Source organism: Megalobrama amblycephala, linkage group LG8, assembly GCF_018812025.1.
Source record: "Megalobrama amblycephala isolate DHTTF-2021 linkage group LG8, ASM1881202v1, whole genome shotgun sequence".
NCBI lineage: Eukaryota > Metazoa > Chordata > Actinopteri > Cypriniformes > Xenocyprididae > Megalobrama > Megalobrama amblycephala.
In genome coordinates this window covers 14143389-14164769 of record NC_063051.1, presented here as the reverse complement: position 1 = coordinate 14164769, position 21381 = coordinate 14143389, and the positions used below count along the sequence as shown (strand labels likewise).

The 21381-nt window shown below is 37.4% G+C and overlaps 1 protein-coding gene across 1 annotated transcript in view; it reads left to right on the top strand.

The window, feature by feature from the left end:
* The first annotated feature begins 346 nt into the window (after positions 1-346).
* The window catches only part of usp43a (ubiquitin specific peptidase 43a), a 114134-nt gene continuing 93099 nt past the window's right edge, over positions 347-21381 (top strand). The window contains exons 1-2 of the mRNA XM_048199555.1: positions 347-1651; positions 10598-10747. Coding sequence (XP_048055512.1) covers positions 1061-1651; positions 10598-10747 — 741 coding nt within the window. The 5' untranslated portion in view covers positions 347-1060. The remainder of the gene's footprint in view (positions 1652-10597; positions 10748-21381) is intronic.

Here is a 21381-nt window from a genome sequence, read left to right as displayed (position 1 = left end):
AACTCCGAATATGTATTGTCATCTACATTTACGGCCAAAAATATTCTGATATAAATGATGTTAATCATATTCTGATCATTTAGGCCTATTCCACTTTCAGGAAATCTGAATATATACAGTATCTGCGCATGTCCAAATTAAGGTCATTATGGATGATATTATATACAGGCAGTTGTGAAAAGTCAAGCTAATGATGACACATTTTTTGGAACGTTATTTGTATAAATCACGTGACTTACGTATTGCCATTCATCACATTCTTGTTTATTGTGAAGGTATGAATGAGAACTATTGGGCTAATTAAAATAGCATACTGTCGAAAACTTCAGCATAATCGTTTTAAAGAGAGAGTTTATTCAGATCAATATGGTTACGTGTATACAATATTAATATTCCAATAACATTAATATAATATTATTCCAATTTAATCAGGATGTGGACATTAATTAGAATGAAATAATTCGACAGTTAGATTTTAATTTAGAATATACAGCAATGTTTGTTTGTGTTTGGAGAGCATATAGGTGAGCAGCGATGAAGCAGGTAAATACAGGTGTAGATGGACTTCCGTCTTTGGGCCATTCATTTACACGTTCACTTCTACCAATACATGTTCAAAGTAAACCAGGCTAATAAGATTCATAGTGGGAGGGTAGAAAGCCGTGTAGCCTATCTACCATTCAGACGCGCACTCCAACCAGAAGCCAGATAAAGAAAGCGGAGAAAACAGCCAGTAATGGGCATCCACACACAAGCACGCATGTAGGTGTGGTGTAAAGAACAAGAGTTGTGTCTGAATGGAGTTGAGCCCAGTGTAATTTCAGGTCATGGATAAAGCGAAACTAGCGCAGCTGAGATCAGCGATAGGGAATGTAGGGGACGCGTTAGTCATCGTGAGCCTCGGCGCCGACACCGGTGCTTTTAGAGTCTGTTTTTCGTCGTCGTGATGGTTTAGTGATGAAGAATTTCGAGACGCACAGGACGCCGTATCTTCACACCCTAGTGCACTTGTTTCTTTTACTGACTTCCACTGATCGGTTTGGGTGAGACGGACTCAAACATGGATACGCCGAGGGAAACCAGGAAACAAACAATCAAAGCCAAATCAACCAAGCGCAAGAATAAGAAGCACAAGTCCCAGAAGCTGTTCAGAAGGAAATCGTTGAAATCGCTGGGAAATTTTATGAGTAGGATTGTCAAAACTTTGGGCACTTTAGCACACTTGGGGGACGCGGACCAGCCGGACGCGGCGGAGGATGATGATGGAGGGTTTGGGGACACTCTGAGCGCCCACAACTCTGGAAATTACAGAGAGAACTCGACGAGGAAGACAGCTGCGCCCTCATCTTCTTATGGATCTGTGAAAGAAAGACTGTCGTGGTGCTACGGCGAGAAAACTCCGGGAGTTCAGGGTCTGAAGAATCACGGAAACACCTGTTTCATGAACGCCGTGGTGCAGTGCCTGAGTAACACGGAACTTCTGGCAGAGTATTTGGGTCTGGAGCAGTATAAATGTGAATTATATGAGCGGAGGATCAACGGGATGATGAAGAGTGAGGAGGTCAGGGGGGAGGTGACAGAGAAGCTGGCATCGCTAGTGAGGGCGCTCTGGACGCTCGATTACACGCCTCAGCTGTCGGTGGAATTTAAGGTGAGTTTCGACCAGCTTACTGAATGGTGTCTAGACGCGACTCAGCACGCCCCCGTGAATCAACCACTGTAGACAACTTCTTTGAGAGACCCTTTGCTTTCTTTCATTGCAGAATGGAATTTTTTATTTGAGTTATACTGAAGCTGAGCTCTTTATCAACAGGTGGGTTTGTTAGAGACTGATTCAGATTGATTTTGAGAACCGGATCAAAGATTCAGTGAAACGATTCGAGTCTTATGAGCTACGCTATTTTGACTCGGATCTCAAATTCGGTCTGAACGATTCGTTCATGATTTGGACGAGTCAGCCAAACCAAATAAATAAAACATTTTATTCATTCACAAACATTCATTAAAACTTTTAGCAATAATAATAAATTAAAAACTAAATTAATTAACAAAAGTAAGTCCTTATTTATGTATTCATTTCTTAATATATCAAAATTTATTTATATATTTATTTACAGTCTATTTAATCTAATTGACTTTTATTAGTTGAATCATGCATTGTTGCAACATGCTAAACTGGGACACACAGAACAACACCTTTATAAATAACACCTTTGTTTAAAACATTTTGGAGTATGTAATATACTGTATGTCAAGGACCACGTAATTACGAGATGAAACTGAACCACTGAATTTTTCTAAATTGATTCAATAAAACAAACTGTTCAGAAGAACCGCTTCACAGAAATGAGTAGATTTCCTCATCACAAATTCAAAAGTGTGTCTGTAGTGGAAGTGGGAGGGGCTTAGAGAGAGAGGTGAATCACCTGCGAACAATCCGACCAACTTGTCTTGCAAGAATGCAGAATGTTTTTAATTGTCAAAAGGAGTTTTGTTAGATCAGAAAAGTCATTTGTTTTTATTCTGTTTTTCTTGTTGCAGGAAAAAGTGGCAATAACACTGTCTACTAAGTGGCAATAGCACTGTTTTAAACATTATGCATTTAAAAACATTCAGATAAACAGGATAAGAATCCTGTCATCCACTAACAACAATCATAGATTGCTCATGGCTGTTTCGTTATGTACAAATGCCCTGAAGGCACAGTATCTAGAATCTTGTAACTCAATGCTTGCCCTGAGAGAGAGAGAAAGAGCGGGAGAGTGAGTTGCACATTAGTCCACATTCTTAACAGACTTTGCCCCTGGTGTTCCCATTCATTCAAATCTGTACAGTTCTGCTCTGTCTATAGACCTCATTAGCTTACAGTAGCAAAATGTACCTTTTTAAAAGTCAGCCTCTGGTCCTATAGGATTTCACAGTAAAAGTATTTTTAGAAGCAGTTATTATCTAACATTATTTAAGGTGTATGTTGAATGCTCACATTTGTTATGTTATTGTGCACAAATATTCAAAGAGTCATTAAGCAAAACCCTTTTAAATTTGTCTTATTATGGCCAAGAGTTAAAAATGAATTTTAGTATGGTTTATAGTAATTATAGTGAAGAGTTTTTAAATGTATTATTAATACATTTATTGTTATAGTGGTCATAAGAATTGGTGTGTGTGTGTGTGTGTTAACACAAATTTGTGTAATGTCATGGTTATGACATAGGTATTACAAGGAGAGGGTGACTCATGAAGACATTACCCCATGTCCCCATTTTTCAAAAGGCTTATAAATCTATATAAATTATAAATTTTTTTGAGAAAGTAAAAATGTGCACAGTTTCCATGGGTAGGTTTAGGTGTAGGGGTAGTGTAGGGCGATAGAAAATATGGTTTGTATAGTATAAAAACCATTACGCCTATGGAATGTCCACACAATTCAAATTGTGTGTGTGTGTTTCTGCGTCATCTCGGTTACCCTGCAATGTGCAATACTGATACACACACCACCTCAAGCACAGCTTGTGCTCTGCTCAGACATCATCCTAAGATGCATGTTTCTGATATCTGTGCCATTTCCATCCATTCCCCTTAACAACACCTTTTTTATAGGCAGTGGCTATTTGCGCTAAGAAAATATGCTATTTCCACAGTGTAAATAGCATCTAATTGCTATTTACACAAAGTGCAAATAGCGATAGATACTATTTACACTAAGTGTAAATAGCAATTAGATGCTATTCACACTGTAAAAAAAAAAAAACATTTTCTTAGCGATAGATGTTATTTACACTAAGTGAAAATAGCAATGTATTCTCTTTACACTAAGTGACAATGGCAGCATTTTCTTAGCGATATGCTATTTACACTAGGTGAAAATAGCGATATATTCTATTTACACTATTCTATTTATATTGGCAGATACTATTTGCACCTCAGGATTTTTATACATTAACAGGATGCAATGATATCATAGAGTGTAAATGATTATATTTATTAAAATTATTAAATGGATGCTGCCTTATTGGGAGAATAAAAACCTTCCCTATACACTTCCCTACCCAATAAAGAGTTTTAAAGGTGCCCTAGAATAAAAAAATGAAGTTTCCTCCCTATAGTTAAATAACAAGAGTTCAATACATGGAAATGACATAAAATGAGTCTCAAACTCCATTGTTTCCTCCTTCTTATATAAATCTCATTTGTTTAAAAGACCTCAGAAAAACAGGCAAATCACAACATAACATCGACTGTTACATAACTTGCAGTCTGTATAATGCACAAACACAACTTCATTCTTTATAAATCTCTCCAACAGTGTAGCGTTAGCCATTAGCCACAGAGCATAGCCTCAAACTCATTCAGAATCAAATGTAAACATCCAAATAAACACTGTACTTACACGATTAGACATGCTGCATGACGAACACTTTGTAAAGATCCATTTTGAGGGTTATATTAGCTGTGTAAACTTTGTTTATGCTGTTCAAGGCAAGTGCGAGCTCCATGGGCGGGGAGCGTGAGCATTTAAAGGGCCAGCAGCCCTGAATCGGTGCATATTTAATGATGCCCCAAAATAGGCAGTTAAAAAAATTAATTAAAAAAATCTATGGGGTATTTTGAGTTGAAACTTCACAGACACATTCAGGGGACACCTTAGACTTATATTACATCTTGTAAAAAAACGTTCAATGGCACTTTTAATATTATTAAACACTCGTTCGCAGTTTATTTCCACTTTTAGAACATTATTTTAATTTTTATTAAAAATAAATGCGAGCTTGGCAAAAGGCGGATTCAAACCTGGGTCGATCACGTTAAATGCCAGGACCGCGAGCCTTACTCCCTATTGCTGCACCACTGAAGATGTTGAATTCTGCATGTCTTCTTTTACAACTTGAGTGACCCAACCAGACATTGGCGGACGGAGTTAGTGTAAATAGCGTTTGCCAACAAGAGATGCTATTTGCACTCGTTTTTTATATGAATGTATATTATAAAAAATAGAATGTATTTAGTTCCTCTGTCATAACGAATGGCACTTCCATAGGAACAAAATGCAATATGATATAATATTAATAGTTTTATTAGAAACACTTAATCATTCAGTTTTGTGCTAGTCTTGTTTACAGGGTTTGGTTTGGTTTGGTACTGATTACAGTAAAGACATGAAACTCTGTGGTAGAGGCCACAGTGTATAGTCAGTCTCTGAGGTGAGGAGATAAATGATGAGGGTGAGAAGGAAGGGCATCACTGATGGTCAGGGGAAAGTGAACGATACAGAGCCTGGAGATCAGCAGAAATTAATGACTGTCCTCTATATCGAGAAACGAGACAGACTGGACGTGATGACTTTTATGTGTCTCTTTCTTTCTTCCTGCCTGCCTTCTATGTTCAGCCTAAATCAAGGGTGTCCAAACTCAGTTCTGGAGGACCACTGTCCTGCAGAGTTTAATTCCAACCCCAATTAAACACACCTTAACCAGCTAATCAAGGTCTAATTAGGCAGGTGTGTTGAGACAAGTTGGAGCTAAACTCTGCAGGACAGTGGCCCTCCAGGACCGAGTTTGGACACCCCTGTTCTAGTAAGACCTTGATTAGCTGTTCAGATGTGTTTAATTGGGGTTGGATCTGAACTCTGCAGGACAATGGCCCTCCAGGAGCAGGATTGGACACTGCTGGTCTATTTCAATCATGCAAATGAAGAAAAAAAAGTAAATAAATATAGCTGCGAGCAGCGATGGCGGGCCCAAGCCCGGTGGCACCGCCACCCCGGTGGCTTCAGGGCAACTGTGCACAGCGGGCAATAGGCACTTAAAACGGTTAAACATCAAAGGACTATGTCAAATTCACTCCACATTTACTGCACTACAAGGTGCCGCTATAGAGCCCCTCCTCCCTGCCCATTTTCAAAGGATTACATGTGCCAAGTTTTAACATTATTCTGATGAATTTTGAAGCAAATCAGGTAAAAATAAGAGGGTGATCTCAATGTATGCTGAAAGTGACACATTTTCTGCTTCCAGTTGGTGGCGCTATGACTTTGAATCACAATAGTCACATCCATGTGATCAGCCTTGTACAACGAAGACTAAGCCGAAGTTTCATCAAAATCAATTAATGTATGCAGAAGTTATAACACTTTGTTTCCCTTTTCTTGCCATAAATTCGTTGCCTCGCCACGGCCAAACCGTTTGAGATATCCAAAATCCGTTTGCAATTAAACAACTTCAATGTGTTAGCAACAAGTTAAAAAAAGCTTGGTGTAAATTGGATAAACCCTGTAGGAGCAGTAGTATAAAATTCATAGCCTGTTTTTTCAAAAAATTAACATTCAAACCAAAATAGCTGACTTCCTGTTGGTCGGAGCTAATGAATGTAAATTAGAAAATTGTCCGGCTTGATGAGAACAATATGTGTACCGAGTTTGGTGACTGTAGGAAAAACTAACCCCCCCACTTTTGTCAAAAGGTGGCGCTACTGAGCCCCTCCACCAGACCCATTTCTATGGCTTTGTCCATGTCTACTGGTTGACAATATTGATGTGTGTGTCGAGTTTCATGCAATTTGAAGCATGTTAAGAGCCTCAAAAACACTCAAGAATATTATTACAGTTTGACCTGTTGCCATGGCAACAATATTTCAAATATCAAAAATCCTGTCATATGTCTACATCTGCTGTGTATTGACATTACACTGATGAAGTTTGAAGCAAATCAGGCAACAATATTTCAAATATAAAAATAAGAGGGTGATCTCAAAGCAATTCAAAAAGTGATACACTTCCTGCTGCCAGTTGGTGGCGCTATAACTTTGACTCACAATAGTCACATCCATGTGATCGGACTACTACAAGCAACACACTCGTGAAGTTTCATAAAGATCAATATATGTATGCAGACGTTATAACACATTTCCGGTTTCCTTTTTCTCGCCATAAATTCGTTGCCTCGCCACGGCCAAACCGTTCGAGATATCAAAAATCCCCTGGCAATTTTTAATCATCAATGTCTTGACTTCATGCTGACCGAGTTTGGTGGCGATCGGATTAATCGTCTAGGAGGAGTATATCAAATTCCAGAGCATGCGTTTTTCAAACAACCCTTAATAGCTGACTTCCTGTTTGCGTGGCGTTTAACTTAGAGCACGAAAGTTGTTCGGCCCGATGAGGTCTATATGTGTACCGAGTTTCATACTAATACGTGCAAGTTTGTTCAATATATGGACCAAATTTTCTGACTTTTTTCAAGGGGGCGCTGTCGAGCCCCCCTGCCACGCCCGGGTACCAGCCTCTCCGGCGTCCTAATGGCCGCGGATTCCAATGTGTGTGCCAATTTTCAAGAGTTTTTGAGCATGTTAAGGCCCCCAAAAAGCCCCGGAAGACGGAAAAAAATAAAAAAAAAAAAAAAAAAAAAATAATAATAATCCTTAAAAAAAAGGGCCCTGCGCGAAAAAAAATCCTTAAAAAAAAGGGCCCTGCGCGAATTTTCGCTTGGGCCCTAATAATCCTTAGAAGAACAAGAGGGCCCTGCGCGCTTAATTCGCTTGGGCCCTAAAAATGCCCTGGTACAGTATACCTATGCACAGAATCATCTTTTTAATTAAAATAAATGTAAGCTAGTTTACTAATTTCTTTCACCAGAGGCTTTTGGATAACATACCATTGCCAAACTGGTGGTAATTAGGTAGTATTAATCACACTCAAAATTGAACAGCTTTTTAATAAACAGAGTCAAATTTGTATATAAACTGTACACCTTGTTGTTGTGAGTGACAAATTTTAAAGTGGAAAAATGAAATGAGTGCCTCTGGGACAGTTGATTATCTCACAGGTCAGATTAGATTCCACGATGAGATATATTCAGCCAACTGGCCCTGTCTTTGACACACACACACAAAAAAAAACTGATATAACTGCTCCATAACTTTATTTTAACAACATGTCTTTGACACCCCAGATCTAAATGGAAAACTAGTTAATTCCAAAATCAAAAGAGGAATGTGGTAAAGGCTCATTCCAGCACGTCTGTCTGGAAAGCTTAAGAATAGGAGGGAAACTCTGCTAGCAGCGCTGAAGCTGAAGTTATGTAATGCCGTCATTCATCATGTTGCCTAGTGAATTGGCAATGGGACCAAGACAGGTCGTGTTAACCTGCTAGACTTGTTTGTCATTCTTGTGTAAGAGAAAGGAAAAGTTTGTCCTCTGAAGTGAAGGGAGCTCGGTAATTTATGTCCAAACTAATTCACACACAAATGGTATTGTTTGCCCATTGGAGCTTTATATAGTAAGAGGTTGAAAGAAGAAAAATGAAATGTTTTACAATTTACAGGGTTTCAAAGTCTCTGTGCTATTATGTTTAGTGACTTATATGAAGTTCAAACCAGTATGAAAGGGTGGATGGTTGATCCATGGCTTGCTTGCTACTAGCTGGGAGGAAGAAAGTCAAGAGAGATGAGTTCAATTGAACTCAGTTGATTTTAATTTCCTAAATATCCTTATCCAACATGGCATGTCTCATACTAGAACACCGGCAGTGGCTGTAGGCCTATATACATGTAAAATAAAATACAGCCTGAAGTTCCTGTTGTTTTTCATATTTCTGTTTTATAGAGGTATCAGTTTACAGCCTGCAGTCCTGGTTAGACAAACATTATAGGTGTAAATGTCATAAAGCTGCAGTACAAGGACATCTTGGAACTTTGGACCCAGTTTACTCATGCAGACATGATTTGAATTGATAATTCGAGAAACAAAGGACGCCATGTCTTCACACCGGGTGTTTGTGAAGCAGGTGAGCTGTTGTGCCAAGTAACACCCAGTGTGGAACAGTCAGTGTGAATGACCTTAAAGGAACAGAATATCAAAAAATGAAATGAAAATTCTATCATCACTCAACCTCATGTCATTGCAAACTTTCTTATGACTTTCTTGGGAAACATAAGAGAAGATATTTTGAGAAATGTTTGTTCTTTGGGTTGTCAATGGCAACCAAAACTGGTTGGCTACTGACATTTTTCAAAATATCATCTTTTGCATTCCGTAGAAGAAAGAAATGCATACAGGTTTGGAACAACATGAGGGGGAGTAAATAATGAGCATTTACATTTTTTTTGGTAAACTATCTCTTTAAGTCATTGAGTTGAACTTGAGAACTGAAAACAGTCCAATTTGTGAATGAATCATTTAGACCAGTTATAACTTGATTGAAATGATTCATAAGAATGATTCGTCCACTAATCAGACAATACTACTTCTCTCTTGATCTTGTCAAGGAGAGCTAGGATTTTAATTTAATTTCATTATGTTTCTTATACGCTTATGGCTTTAAAAGACAACCATTTTTATCATATTTTTACAGTGCTTTCACATCATTTTTTATTCATTGTAATTGCATAGAAATGAGCAAATATTTAGCTTGCGCAACCATCAAGCTGACATGAGGGTGAATAAATGAAGAATGAATTTTAATTTTGGGCGCACAATATTTCTTTGAAACAGTTGAGCAAACACCATAATAGTGATAAATGTTTTTCATCTTGTAAATAAACATTTTGTGCTGGTTAATGTAATACCAAAAACATATGAAATGACAAATAAACATGGAGTGGAGAATGCAATATTTGAGAAATTAGCAAAATGAGGTGCCATTATAGAAGTACAGAAACCCATGTATTTCTGGTCTTACTGAAGCATTGTGATTCCCAAAATCTGCCTCTATCCCTGATCAATCCAAATATATGTAGATAAGGAGATTATTATGATCTGATTATGTGATCAGATTTATTTACATATGGAATGTTGCACAGTTACTTTGGACACTCAAATGACAGTGTGGGAGTTTGATATATTCCTGATGTCCATCTTTGTTCAAAGGTCACACCTGGCATTTTGTGCATGTAAGTTTTTAGGCCTCAAATAAATGATTTTTCAAACCTTTGTTTGCATTGAGAAAACTGGAAAATCTCGTTGTTAAAGTCAATGTATAGACTTATTATCAGGTGAAAAGGTATTTATCTTAGACAATTTTGCAGCTCAAAATAGCACTCTTTAGTACACTAACAGCACCTGTAAACTACAAATTAAATAACATCTCACCTTGTATATTTTCAGAATATTGGTGATATTATTTATACAACAGTTAAGGGCAGTTCACACCAAGAATGATGACTATAAGATAACTATAACTAACTATATTGACGTGAAAACCAACCCATGATAACATTTTGTATACTATTAGTGGGCGCTGCATTCATGTCGTCTGCCACTTTAAATACTCAAGCTCTTTAAAGTTGGGTGGATTTTGATTGGCTGTCACTGTTTTTTTTTTTCATTCATAGTTCTCATTATTGTTATAGTTGTGGTGTGGACTTCTTATTCTCATAGAATTAGAGCAAATATTAAAACTTCATAGGTATAGTTATCGTTATAGTTATGGTTCTTGCTGTGAATGGGCCTTTAGCTCTGGTCCACAAATTGGATCGGATGAGTAGTGTTCCAAGGATATTGCATTAGTATCCGGTGATGTGAAGGGAAAAAGATTTGTGTGATTGAAGTTAAAACTGTCCCCAGATCAACATTTATCTGACACAATCTCCCGCTCATCCCTAGAGTGCTGTGTCCAAGTATGGCTCTCAGTTCAAGGGGAACGCTCAACACGATGCTTTGGAGTTTCTGCTCTGGCTCCTGGACCGTGTGCATGAGGATGCCAACCTCTCCACCAACAACAACCACAGCAGCAGAACCAAATCATCCAGCAAGGTAACACACCACCATCAGTCATTCTAAACACCCTTTAAAATATTTTTTAAAATCAACTAGAGTTAGACGATGCAGCCACCAAAGACAGAGTGGGTTTCACCATTCAAAATGTCTAACAGGCATTGTAATTAAAGGGTTATCGCTAGCAATATCAAAACTTTAATGGTACAAGAAAAAAAATCTATATAAGCTACACTGTAAAACAGTGAAGTTAATTCAATGAAATGAGTTTGTTTCACTCAAATAATAATGGAAGTTCATTGTGCTTAATAGAAAAAAAATTGTGTGAAGACAATTTCATTGTAGTAACCTGAACTTAATATGATTGAGTTGAGTTGCAGAAGATTTCTAATTCCCAGCATGCTTTGCGTCAGACTGTATAAGTAAATGTTGAAATGAACTGTTATTTTGTGTGTTTTTGCACAAGATTAACATAGGGAGACATACGTTAGTATTTAACATTGTGTTATGTTGAGTTTTACAAGGGGGTTCTGTTGTGTTCGTTTTGTAGGGTTACCATTGTGGTGAAGATTAGAGCCTATATATGGTCTTAAAAGTTTTGCAGCCCATCCTCAACCTATGTTGTTTGATTATTTACATGGAAGTATATAATGACAGTCTCTTTGATAGTTATAATAGCATGTGTTATTTGCTATCTAACATTTAACCAAGGTCCAAATATGATGTTTATGTAAATTAACTGTATGTAATTAACATTATGATGAGTTGGGCAAGGCTGAGAACTGTGGGAGTGAAGGGATGCCGGTGACGTGATTAATGAGAGACACATTGGCCTTTCTTTGCTTCCACAGCTCTCGGCCCCATCCCACTTGTCACAAAAAATTTAAGTTCTACTAACTTAAAAATAAAGACTAAAATCTACTAAAAAAAAATCTACTAAAAAGTTATTAATAACTTTCCTGAAATATTTTGAGTATTCTGAACTTACTGTTTTACAGTGAAGTAAAAGGCACTACACAACTTTTTAGAAAGCCAAAAGACCTTGTCTGTGTCCGAAATCGCCCCCATACCCTTAAATAGTGCACTATTTGAAGGTATAGCCATTTGTAGTGGTGTTTGAAACCATAGTGGACATTATTGAGTACACTCATTCAATCCAATAATGCACCACAATAACAAGTGTACAACTGATGTACACTCAATGGCTAAATAATACCCATAATGCACTGTGAGGGTCACGGCAAATTAATTTCCCGTGCCTTGTCAGAAGATGGTGCCCGTAGCTGAATTATCCTTCCCTCCAATTTCCAAACCGCTGGTCCAATGTGGGTACAGCGTGATTTCATACAGATGTAAATTCCTTTTAATTTAAATTTGTATTATTTTATTATTGGTTATTAAATTGTTTATTTAAGGTTTATACATATGACAGAGTCCAAGATAAAAATTTTCATCTTACTACTGGAGCTGCCAGTTTGCTAAGTTTCAAATAATTATTAAACAGGAAGAAGAAATTATGCAAAAATGGTAAGCCTTCCGTCTCACACAGTGTCTGAATTTGCTCACTCATTTTCATTCACTCCCTCAAGTGAACTATTTTAGTGGACTAATGAATGAATAGTGAATGAGGGTATAGGGGGCGATTTCGAACTCTGCAGGAAAGTGGACCTTGAGGGCCAAAGTTGAGAACCCCTGGACTAGTCTGTTGCCATGACCAATCCTTGCTTAGGAGATAAGTGTTTTTTTGTTTGTTTGTTTTTTTCAGCACACAACATATGTTATTAAAATACCTATTTGTTTATATGAATATATTTAGTTCATATAATAAGAATGAATAGAACTAGAACATCACACTAACTTTAAAGAAATAGTTTAAGGGATAATTTCTGTCATCATTTACTCACTCTAGTGTCGTTCCAGACCTTTCTTAAAACAAGCGCTTCTGAGAAAAGCAACTAATCACTAGACTTGCTCCAGTTTGTGAGGTTCATGCCATTGTGAAAAGTGGTAAATGGCTAAGCTTGTGTTTTAAAGTTTGCCAACAAACTTTTTTTCAGAGTTGTAATGCTTATTACAGCACTTTCAGAGGGAAATCTGAATGAAGTTAACACACAGTTTCTGCTACTTTCTTTGGTGTTGTCTGCAGTCCAATACACTGCAGACTACTAATTGAAATAAGATTCCACAGCAGAATAACACTGTAAACCTTATTAATACCTTTTAATAAAAAGTATTGATAAAATAATAAGCTTTAATAGTTACCTTAAAGCGCTATTTCTACCTGATTAGAACACACAACAATTTGTTTTGTTGGTATAAATGTATTTAAGTTGATTCAGTGATATTAAATAATAATTTTTACCAGTTAATTATGATGTTACAATTTTTCGGTGTACAGACCTCTAATTGGGATTTAATTTGGGATAATAAAACAAAATTATAACAAATTTTTCTCAGTTGTAATTCTGTTAAAGGTGCAATATGTAATATTTTTGCAGTAAAATATCCACAAACCACTAGGCCAGTGTTATATATTTTGTTCACTTGAGTACTTACAATATCCCAAATGTTTCCAACTATTTGTAAATCGTGAGAAAATTGCAATTTTAACAAAGGCTCCGGGACATCTGCGGAGTCGCCTGTCAATTACGTCATACCCGTGTTAACCCTCGGTCTGCCTCGGTTTATTTTGTAGAAACCATGGAAACACCAAAGACGCTTTAATATATTACATGTTTTAATAGACAAGGGAACAACTGTGCTGATATATTTATAGAAAGAAAACTAATTGTTGTTATATAGCTCAACACGTTTAGTCTTATTGTTTAAATCTAATTTTCTTGATTTTTTGCGATGCTTTACAGTGCCTCAGAGAAAAACACTATTTTGTGAAGTAGCTAACATAGCATAATCAGATGCAGCTTTATTTTTAGTAACAGTAATACAGTATTTTCTCCATCATACAATACATTTTAAAATGAATTGCATGCCATTTATCAACACAAGCCATCCAGTATTTAATATGATATTCTAAAATCTTACTGCAGTGTGTCTCAAGCAAGTGTCTCACAGCAGCCACCGAGCGAACGCTCAGAGTAATGTTATAACATCATTTTCAACACTCTCAAATGTATCTAATATGATAAACAGAGCTGCGTTACCTCATACTCATGACCGGAATAGTGGAAGCAGCGCAGGCGACTGTGGCATAATAAAAGTTCCGCTGCTCGCGACGTGTTGCGCAATCGCTCCAGCGGCCTCGTTCAGCTCCCACAACACTTGGTCCTGCTCTGCTTCATACTACAGTAACCTTAATAATCACATCCATGAACATGATTTCTTCCCAAGTCCTATCCCTATTATTTTGCACCGTCCATTGAGGTGGAGACCACATGTCCCAAGATTGGGACAAACTTGGCGTCATCAAGCTACGCCTTTGTTTTGAATGGGCTTCTAGCGACCTCTAGCAGACAGAATTCTTACATACTGCACCTTTAACTTAAAATGCTTACTTATATAAAAAAAAAAATTATTTGGTTCCCCCTTTGTGTAACTGCATGGCTAGTTTTTATTTTTCTTCTATTGATGAGGCACTGCATCCAAACTACCAGTCATCTCTTGTGTGTCTCTTTAAATGGTGTTTCTAAAGTCTGAGGTCTGAAACTCCATTAAGCTAATGAGAAGGAAGTTGCTGCCTAAGATACGACTCCCTCCTGTGTAAGATACATTGGCTGAGTAGTTTTCTTGTTTCATTTGTTAACTTTTGTGCTAGAGAGAGGGTGTAGGAGGGAAACATGAGTGGGTGGATTGGTGTGGGGGTGTTGTGAATGTGTTGTAATGTTCTGTATATTCAGTGAGACCTTATTGTAAGTGTTTGTTCTCTTTAGAAATCAATGAGGAATTAGAGAGCGTGGAATGTGCATAACAAAAATTCACTGGGGTGTTTAAAAGAAGGTGCATGTTTGATAATCACACATAATCACCCTCTCAGAGTTTGGAGACTGTCAGAATGCAGTGGATTGTACAGAGTGTCAGACAGCAGCAGGTCAGCTCAAGTCTGTTTTGGCAGAGAACACACTTCAGCCTTTGTCTGCTGTAGTGGCAGCAAACGAAGACGCCAAGCCTGCATGGTAATGTGGCAGCTCCATCAAGAGCCATTTTTAGACTCATCACAGAATGGGTCCGTATCTCTGGCCCCATCACATCACACTCTGATCCAAACAGAGACACATTTATTTACAGCTAAATTCAGACTTTCAGACCCCGTTATTGCTTACAATTTGACATTTGAGTTCTGAACTCTCGCAAACTCCCATTTAAATCAATGAAGCGGTGCAACATGAAGCGAATTTTATTTTTTTTATTTTTTTTCTTCTTTTACTTGTCATGTTATTTGTGTTTGCCTCTCTGCCATAATGGCTTACAATATTTCAATTAGCCATAGCAAAATAAATAAATAAATAAATAAAATTCCTCCTGGTAGAAACGTTACAGGGGAAAAACAAGAAAATACAGTAAATATTATTTTAATCAGAGAAGTGGGTGATAAAGTACCTCTGTATGTTATAGAATCATAAATATGGAGACAAATCACAGTAATCTAAATGGCAAGCCAATTGAGGATTAAAAGATGCTCTTTACTATCGTTGTGTTTGTGTGAATCGGGAGATGCGATCAGTGGGCATAATGTCTTGGTGTCTAATGAGCTGTATAACTGTCAAGGGGTGAAAGATTGTGGGAAAGTCCTGATGACCTTTGACCTATCCACAAACTCTGTCACAGGTTACTTTTCATAGAACGGTGGCTGTTAACTAAAGAACAATCTAGTCTGTTGACACTGTATGCCAATGACATATTTAGCAGTGTTGCAGTCAAGACCAGCTCTTTAGAGGCCGAGACCCGAGTAGGATGTCCGAGTCAAGGATGAAACTAGAAGACCCTTCAAAAAGAAGTACACTTTAGCTTTTTTACTTTTAAAAAGATTACTAATTACTGAAATTATTTATTTTAAAAGAATATATTGAATATTGAATGTAATGTTTTCAGACATTTAATTGCATGTTTATTAAGAATTAAATGAAAATGTACAGTATCATAGTTTACATTTGTATAATAAATGCAATACTTTGATCGATTTAAGTAGGACATAAATGCATCTTTATATATAATTTCATTATTACTTCTATTGTCTTTAAAGTGGTGGTTCATTATGATTTCACTTTTTTTTAGCTTTAGTTAGTGTGTAATGTTGCTGTTAGAGCATAAACATCTGCAAAGTTACGACACTCATAGTTCAAAGCAAAGCGAGATATTTTCTTTTAAAGAATTCCCTGTTTAAGGACTACAACATACGGCTAGTATGGACTACAACGAGCTTCTTCCCGGGTTGGTGGCATCACCAACCCTAAAATTTACATAAACCCTGCCCCCGAGAAAACACAGCAATGGGGTGAGGCCATGTTATTGCAATATGTAACACAAATGCAACAGCATATCAAAAAGCAAGATGCCAATATAAGTTATAACCATAATTAAACTAAACCTGTTCTATCTTCATGCAGCATATATTCTCTGGCTCTGTTAGGCATCTTACAACAGTTCCCACATGAGTGATTTATAGATTATCATGACAAAATATGCTAATCAATGACTTTTTTAAGTTTTCCCATATCAGCTACATAAATTAAGCAACTAACCATTCAGAAATGTCCTGTTGCATTCTACAAACCCGATTCCAAAAAAGTTGGGACACTGTACAAATTGTGAATAAAAACAGAATGCAATGATGTGGATGTGGAAATTTCAATATTTTATTCAGAATACAACATAGATGACACATCAAATGTTTAAACTGAGAAAATGTATAATTTTAAGGGAAAAATAAGTTGATTTTAAATTTCATGGCATCAACACATCTCTAAAAAGTTTGGACAAGGCCATGTTTACCACTGTGTGGCATCCCCTCTTCTTTTTATAACAGTCTGCAAATGTCTGGGGACTGAGGAGACAAGTTGCTCAAGTAGGAATACGAATGTTGTCCCATTCTTGTCTAATACAGGCTTCTAGTTGCTCAACTGTCTTAGGTCTTTCTTTGTCGCATCTTCCTCTTTATGATGCCCCAAATGTTTTCTATGGGTGAAAGATCTGGACTGCAGGCTGGCCATTTCAGTACCCGGATCCTTCTTCTACGCAGCCATGTTGTTGTAATTGATGCAGTATGTGGTCTGGCATTGTCATGTTGAAAAATGCAAGGTCTTCCCTGAAAGAGACGACGTCTGGATGGGAGCATATGTTGTTCTAGAACTTGAATATACCTTTCAGCATTGATGGTGCCTTTCCAGATGTGTAAGCTGCCCATGCCACATGCACTCATGCAACCCCATACCATCAGAGATGCAGGCCTCTGAACTGAGCGCTGATAACAACTTGGGTTGTCCTTGTCCTCTTTAGTCCGGATGACATGGCGTCCCAGTTTTCCAAAAAGAACTTCAAATTTTCATTCGTCTGACCACACAACAGTTTTCCACTTTGCCACAGTCCCTTTTAAAATGAGCCTTGGCCCAGAGAAAACGCCTGCGCTTCTGGATCATGTTTAGATATGGCTTCTTTTTTGACCTATAGAGTTTTAGCCGGCAACGGCGAATGGCACGGTGGATTGTGTTCACCAACAATGTTTTCTGGAAGTATTCCTGAGTCCATGTTGTGATTTCCATTACAGTAGCATTCCTGTATGTGATGCAGTGCCGTCTAAGGGCCCAAAGATCACGGGCATCCAGTATGGTTTTCTGGCCTTGACCCTTACGCACAGAGATTGTTCCAGATTCTCTGAATCTTTGGATGATATTATGCACTGTAGATGATGATAACTTGCAATTTTTCTCTGAGAAACTCCTTTCTGATATTGCTCCACTATTTTTCACCGCAGATTTGGGGGAATTGGTGATCCTCTGCCCATCTTGACTTCTGAGAGACACTGTCACTCTGAGAGGCTCTTTTTATACCCAATCATGTTGCCAACTGACCTAATAAGTTGCAAATTGGTCCTCCAGCTGTTCCTTATATGTACATTTAACTTTTCCGGCCTCTTATTGCTACCTGTCCCAACTTTTTTGGAATGTGTAGCTCTCATGAAATCCAAAATGAGCCAATATTTGGCATGACATTTCAAAATGTCTCACTTTCAACATTTGATATGTTATCTATATTCTATTGTGAATAAAATATAAGTTTATGAGATTTGTAAATTATTGCATTGCTTTTTTATTCACAATTTGTACAGTGTCCCAACTTTTTTGGAATTGGGTTTGTACATGTTGTCACTTCTTCTTGAGCCTCTTCATTATTGTCGGCTTCGGTTTGAACATAAAAGGCTGACATTTTCAGTGAGTCTGTGTGAGGTAATCTGGTTTGAGACTTGGACTTGAGTCCGGTCTTGAGTCCTACAACACTGATATTCACAAAGTAAAATGTGTCAAACATTTTAAACATAGTTAGAGAGAGAGGGAGAGAAAGAAAGAAATAGAGTAAGAGAATGCAGGTCACGTGTGTTTGTCAAAGAATGTCAGTGTGATTTGCCATGAAAGTGCTCACTTCAGTGGTTAACCTCAAATGATTGAGTTTACTCAGAGATTACAACTCTCTCAGTCTGTCTTGGCTATCGCCTGCTGTACTGGGCCTACATGATCACAAGATTCTATATCAGTTTGAATGAAACATGTATATAGTTGTGACATTCAGAATTATCCTAGTGCTTACACTTTAATAGGATTTACCCAGCAAAATGTAACCTCTGAAGGAAAAATACTCAATATGCTTTTTTTTTTTTTAAAGATCCTGTTCCATTAATGTATGCAAAAATAAAAGTCATCAAACTGGCACTCTTCTCCACGTAGCTCTTACGTAGTTCACACTGTGAGCCTTAATAAAATTCCAATTTTTGCTCAGATCAGATTTTTTTTTTGTATAGCTGTCACATTGTTGTTCTAAATGTGGCCAATATCAGATTTCCAATGTGAACAGATCATGGTTCTGAACTGACCTGTACAAAAGCACAAAATCCACTCAGTTGCTTCTCAAAACTAGTCCAAAACTAGCCCAATCGCGTTCCATGGGGTATCCCGGTAAAAATTGTGTCCCAGTAGTAAGTAACCCAATTCTGCGGGAAAATTGCGGACTTGGCAACACACAGTACGTTGCTTATGGAAGTAAACACAGAGGGCATTAAAGTAAGTGATTATGTGTTTATTTATAGTGTGATCTGCCATGGAAGCCAGCAAAATTATGCACAGGCAAAATGAAAAATAAAGACAATTATGTGACAAAAGAGAGCAGAGTTTTGAAACTTTTATGATACAAGCCCTCATGTTTTGCTTGTATTATAGAGCTTTGAATCTAATCTTTGAATAAACTCCCATTAGCGCAGAATGTTGACAAATGTTGATCTCGAGTGATGTAAAAATCACATGATTTCCGATGTGACTGTTCACACTGCGGTCGCATTACAAAACATCTGAATTGTATCGGTTTTATATAAGTGGTACAAATCACATTTACCTGCAGTGTGAATGCAGCCTTTCTGGAGGTGAATAATTTCTGAAGTGGGTAGTTTTACACTTGATGAACAAAGCTGATGAACTTTCTTTGGCTGTTGTCAGAACTGTCCCACAGGTACTGTACACTTAGGCTATGTTCACACTGCAGGTAAATGTGGCCCAAATTAGTTTTTTTGTTTTTCCCCACATGTGACTCGCTGTTTCCGCAGGTTGTTTTGCCACTCCATGGGTTGAAGCGAACGCAATATTTAACCCCCGGAGCACGATTTTTACCAGGATACCCCATGGAACGCAATTGGGCTAGTTTTGGACTAGTTTTGATAAGCAATTGAGTGGATTTTGTGGTTAAAAACCTGGCAACCCCGTTTGTATCGTTCTTTTGCACATGCAGGTCAGTTCAGAACCATGATCTGTTCACACTGGAAATATGATATTGGCTACATTTAAAACAACAATGTGAACAGCAATACATAAATTTGTTCTTAATCTTGTTCTAATGTTAATGAATTTTGAGTAGCCTAATCAAAATGGGCAGCCACCCAAGGTTAGTCATTTGCATAAAACACACCCAAACCATCTCCATATAAGGGCTTTCCATACAACCGTGCCTTTACAGCCTTTCGTCACTCTCAGCATGATGTTCTCTAAAGATGCACTCTTGCCTGAAAGCACATCAAGATCCTTGAGCAGTGCCCGTTGTGCGTACTTCAGAACCAGTTAATGCACAATAAACAGCTTTTATAGAGTATGTGATTTTTGCATATGTGTGGTTTCAGTTGTTCGTGCATTTTTTGGTAAATATAGAATACATTTTATAATTGTTATTGGTGAATTATGTTCTGCATCACAATTCAGAGGCTACATCCTTCAAAGACCACATTCATAGGCCGATTGCGTCACCGTGGCGCAACAAAGGCTGTCCCAATTCGAAGTCTCCTTCAAATGCGGCCTTGAAATGCATTCTTCGTTTCACAGGCAATGAACAATACAACTGATGGATCTTTTGCATCCTACCCTACCCTACAATTCATTGCGCAGTGGTGAAGACAGGATTTTTTTGAGAGAAATTACAGGATTACAATTTTTGCATGGAAGTGTTGGGTTTCAACTTTAATAATCTTTTGCATCTAAATGTAAAAAAATATATATAGTGTATATATATATATATATATATATATATATATATATATATATATATATATATATATATATATATATATATATTATACACTGAACAAAATTATAAACGCAACACTTTCATTTTTGCCCCCATTTTTCTAAGATCTAAGACTTTTTCTATGTACACAAAAGGCCTATTTCTCTAGAATATTGTTCACAAATCTATCTAAATCTGTGTTAGTGAGCACTTCTCCTTTGCTGATATCCAGCAACTTCGCACAACCATTGAAGAGGAGTGGACCGACATTCCACAGGCCACAATCAACAACCTGATCAACTCTATGTGAAGGAGATGTGTTGCACTGTGTGAGGCAAATGGTGGTCACACCTGATACTGACTGGTTTTCGGACAACTTTTTTACTTTTTTTAATATAAAATGTCCAGTACAAACGTTACTGCCACTCATCAACGGCAGCTGTCAGAGTTGCTAGACAAGAAAAGTCTTCCATAGGCTAGACCGTCCCATGTAACAACACTCGGTCCAACCTTCGTGGTCTTCGAAGGCGTGGCCTTGGAAGTCCGAGTCATTTTGAAGGATGCAAAAATGCAGCTATAATGTCATGCTGGGTATGAGTGTAGGCTACTGTAGTTTCAGGGACATCTATTAACTGTTCACAGATTGTCTTGCATATTGCTGTCTAAAATTGGAAATCTTAATCTTTCTTTCTGGCTTTTGATAGTCAACATGGCTTTCCATTTGATTGTATTTGAATTGGGCAAAATTGGGAGTGATTAATTAAGAGGGGATGGTCTTGACATAGATGTGGGTGAGTCTTGCATGGTAGTGTTAAGTCTGAATGAAAAATCCCTTTTTAGATTGCATTTTATTTCATCTAATTTGTCTAATTCAATCTATTTATTTTCTTTATAGCAAATATAACTATATACAATAATATTTCTTATATAATATTTCTTATGTAACTACTTTGACTGCATCTAAT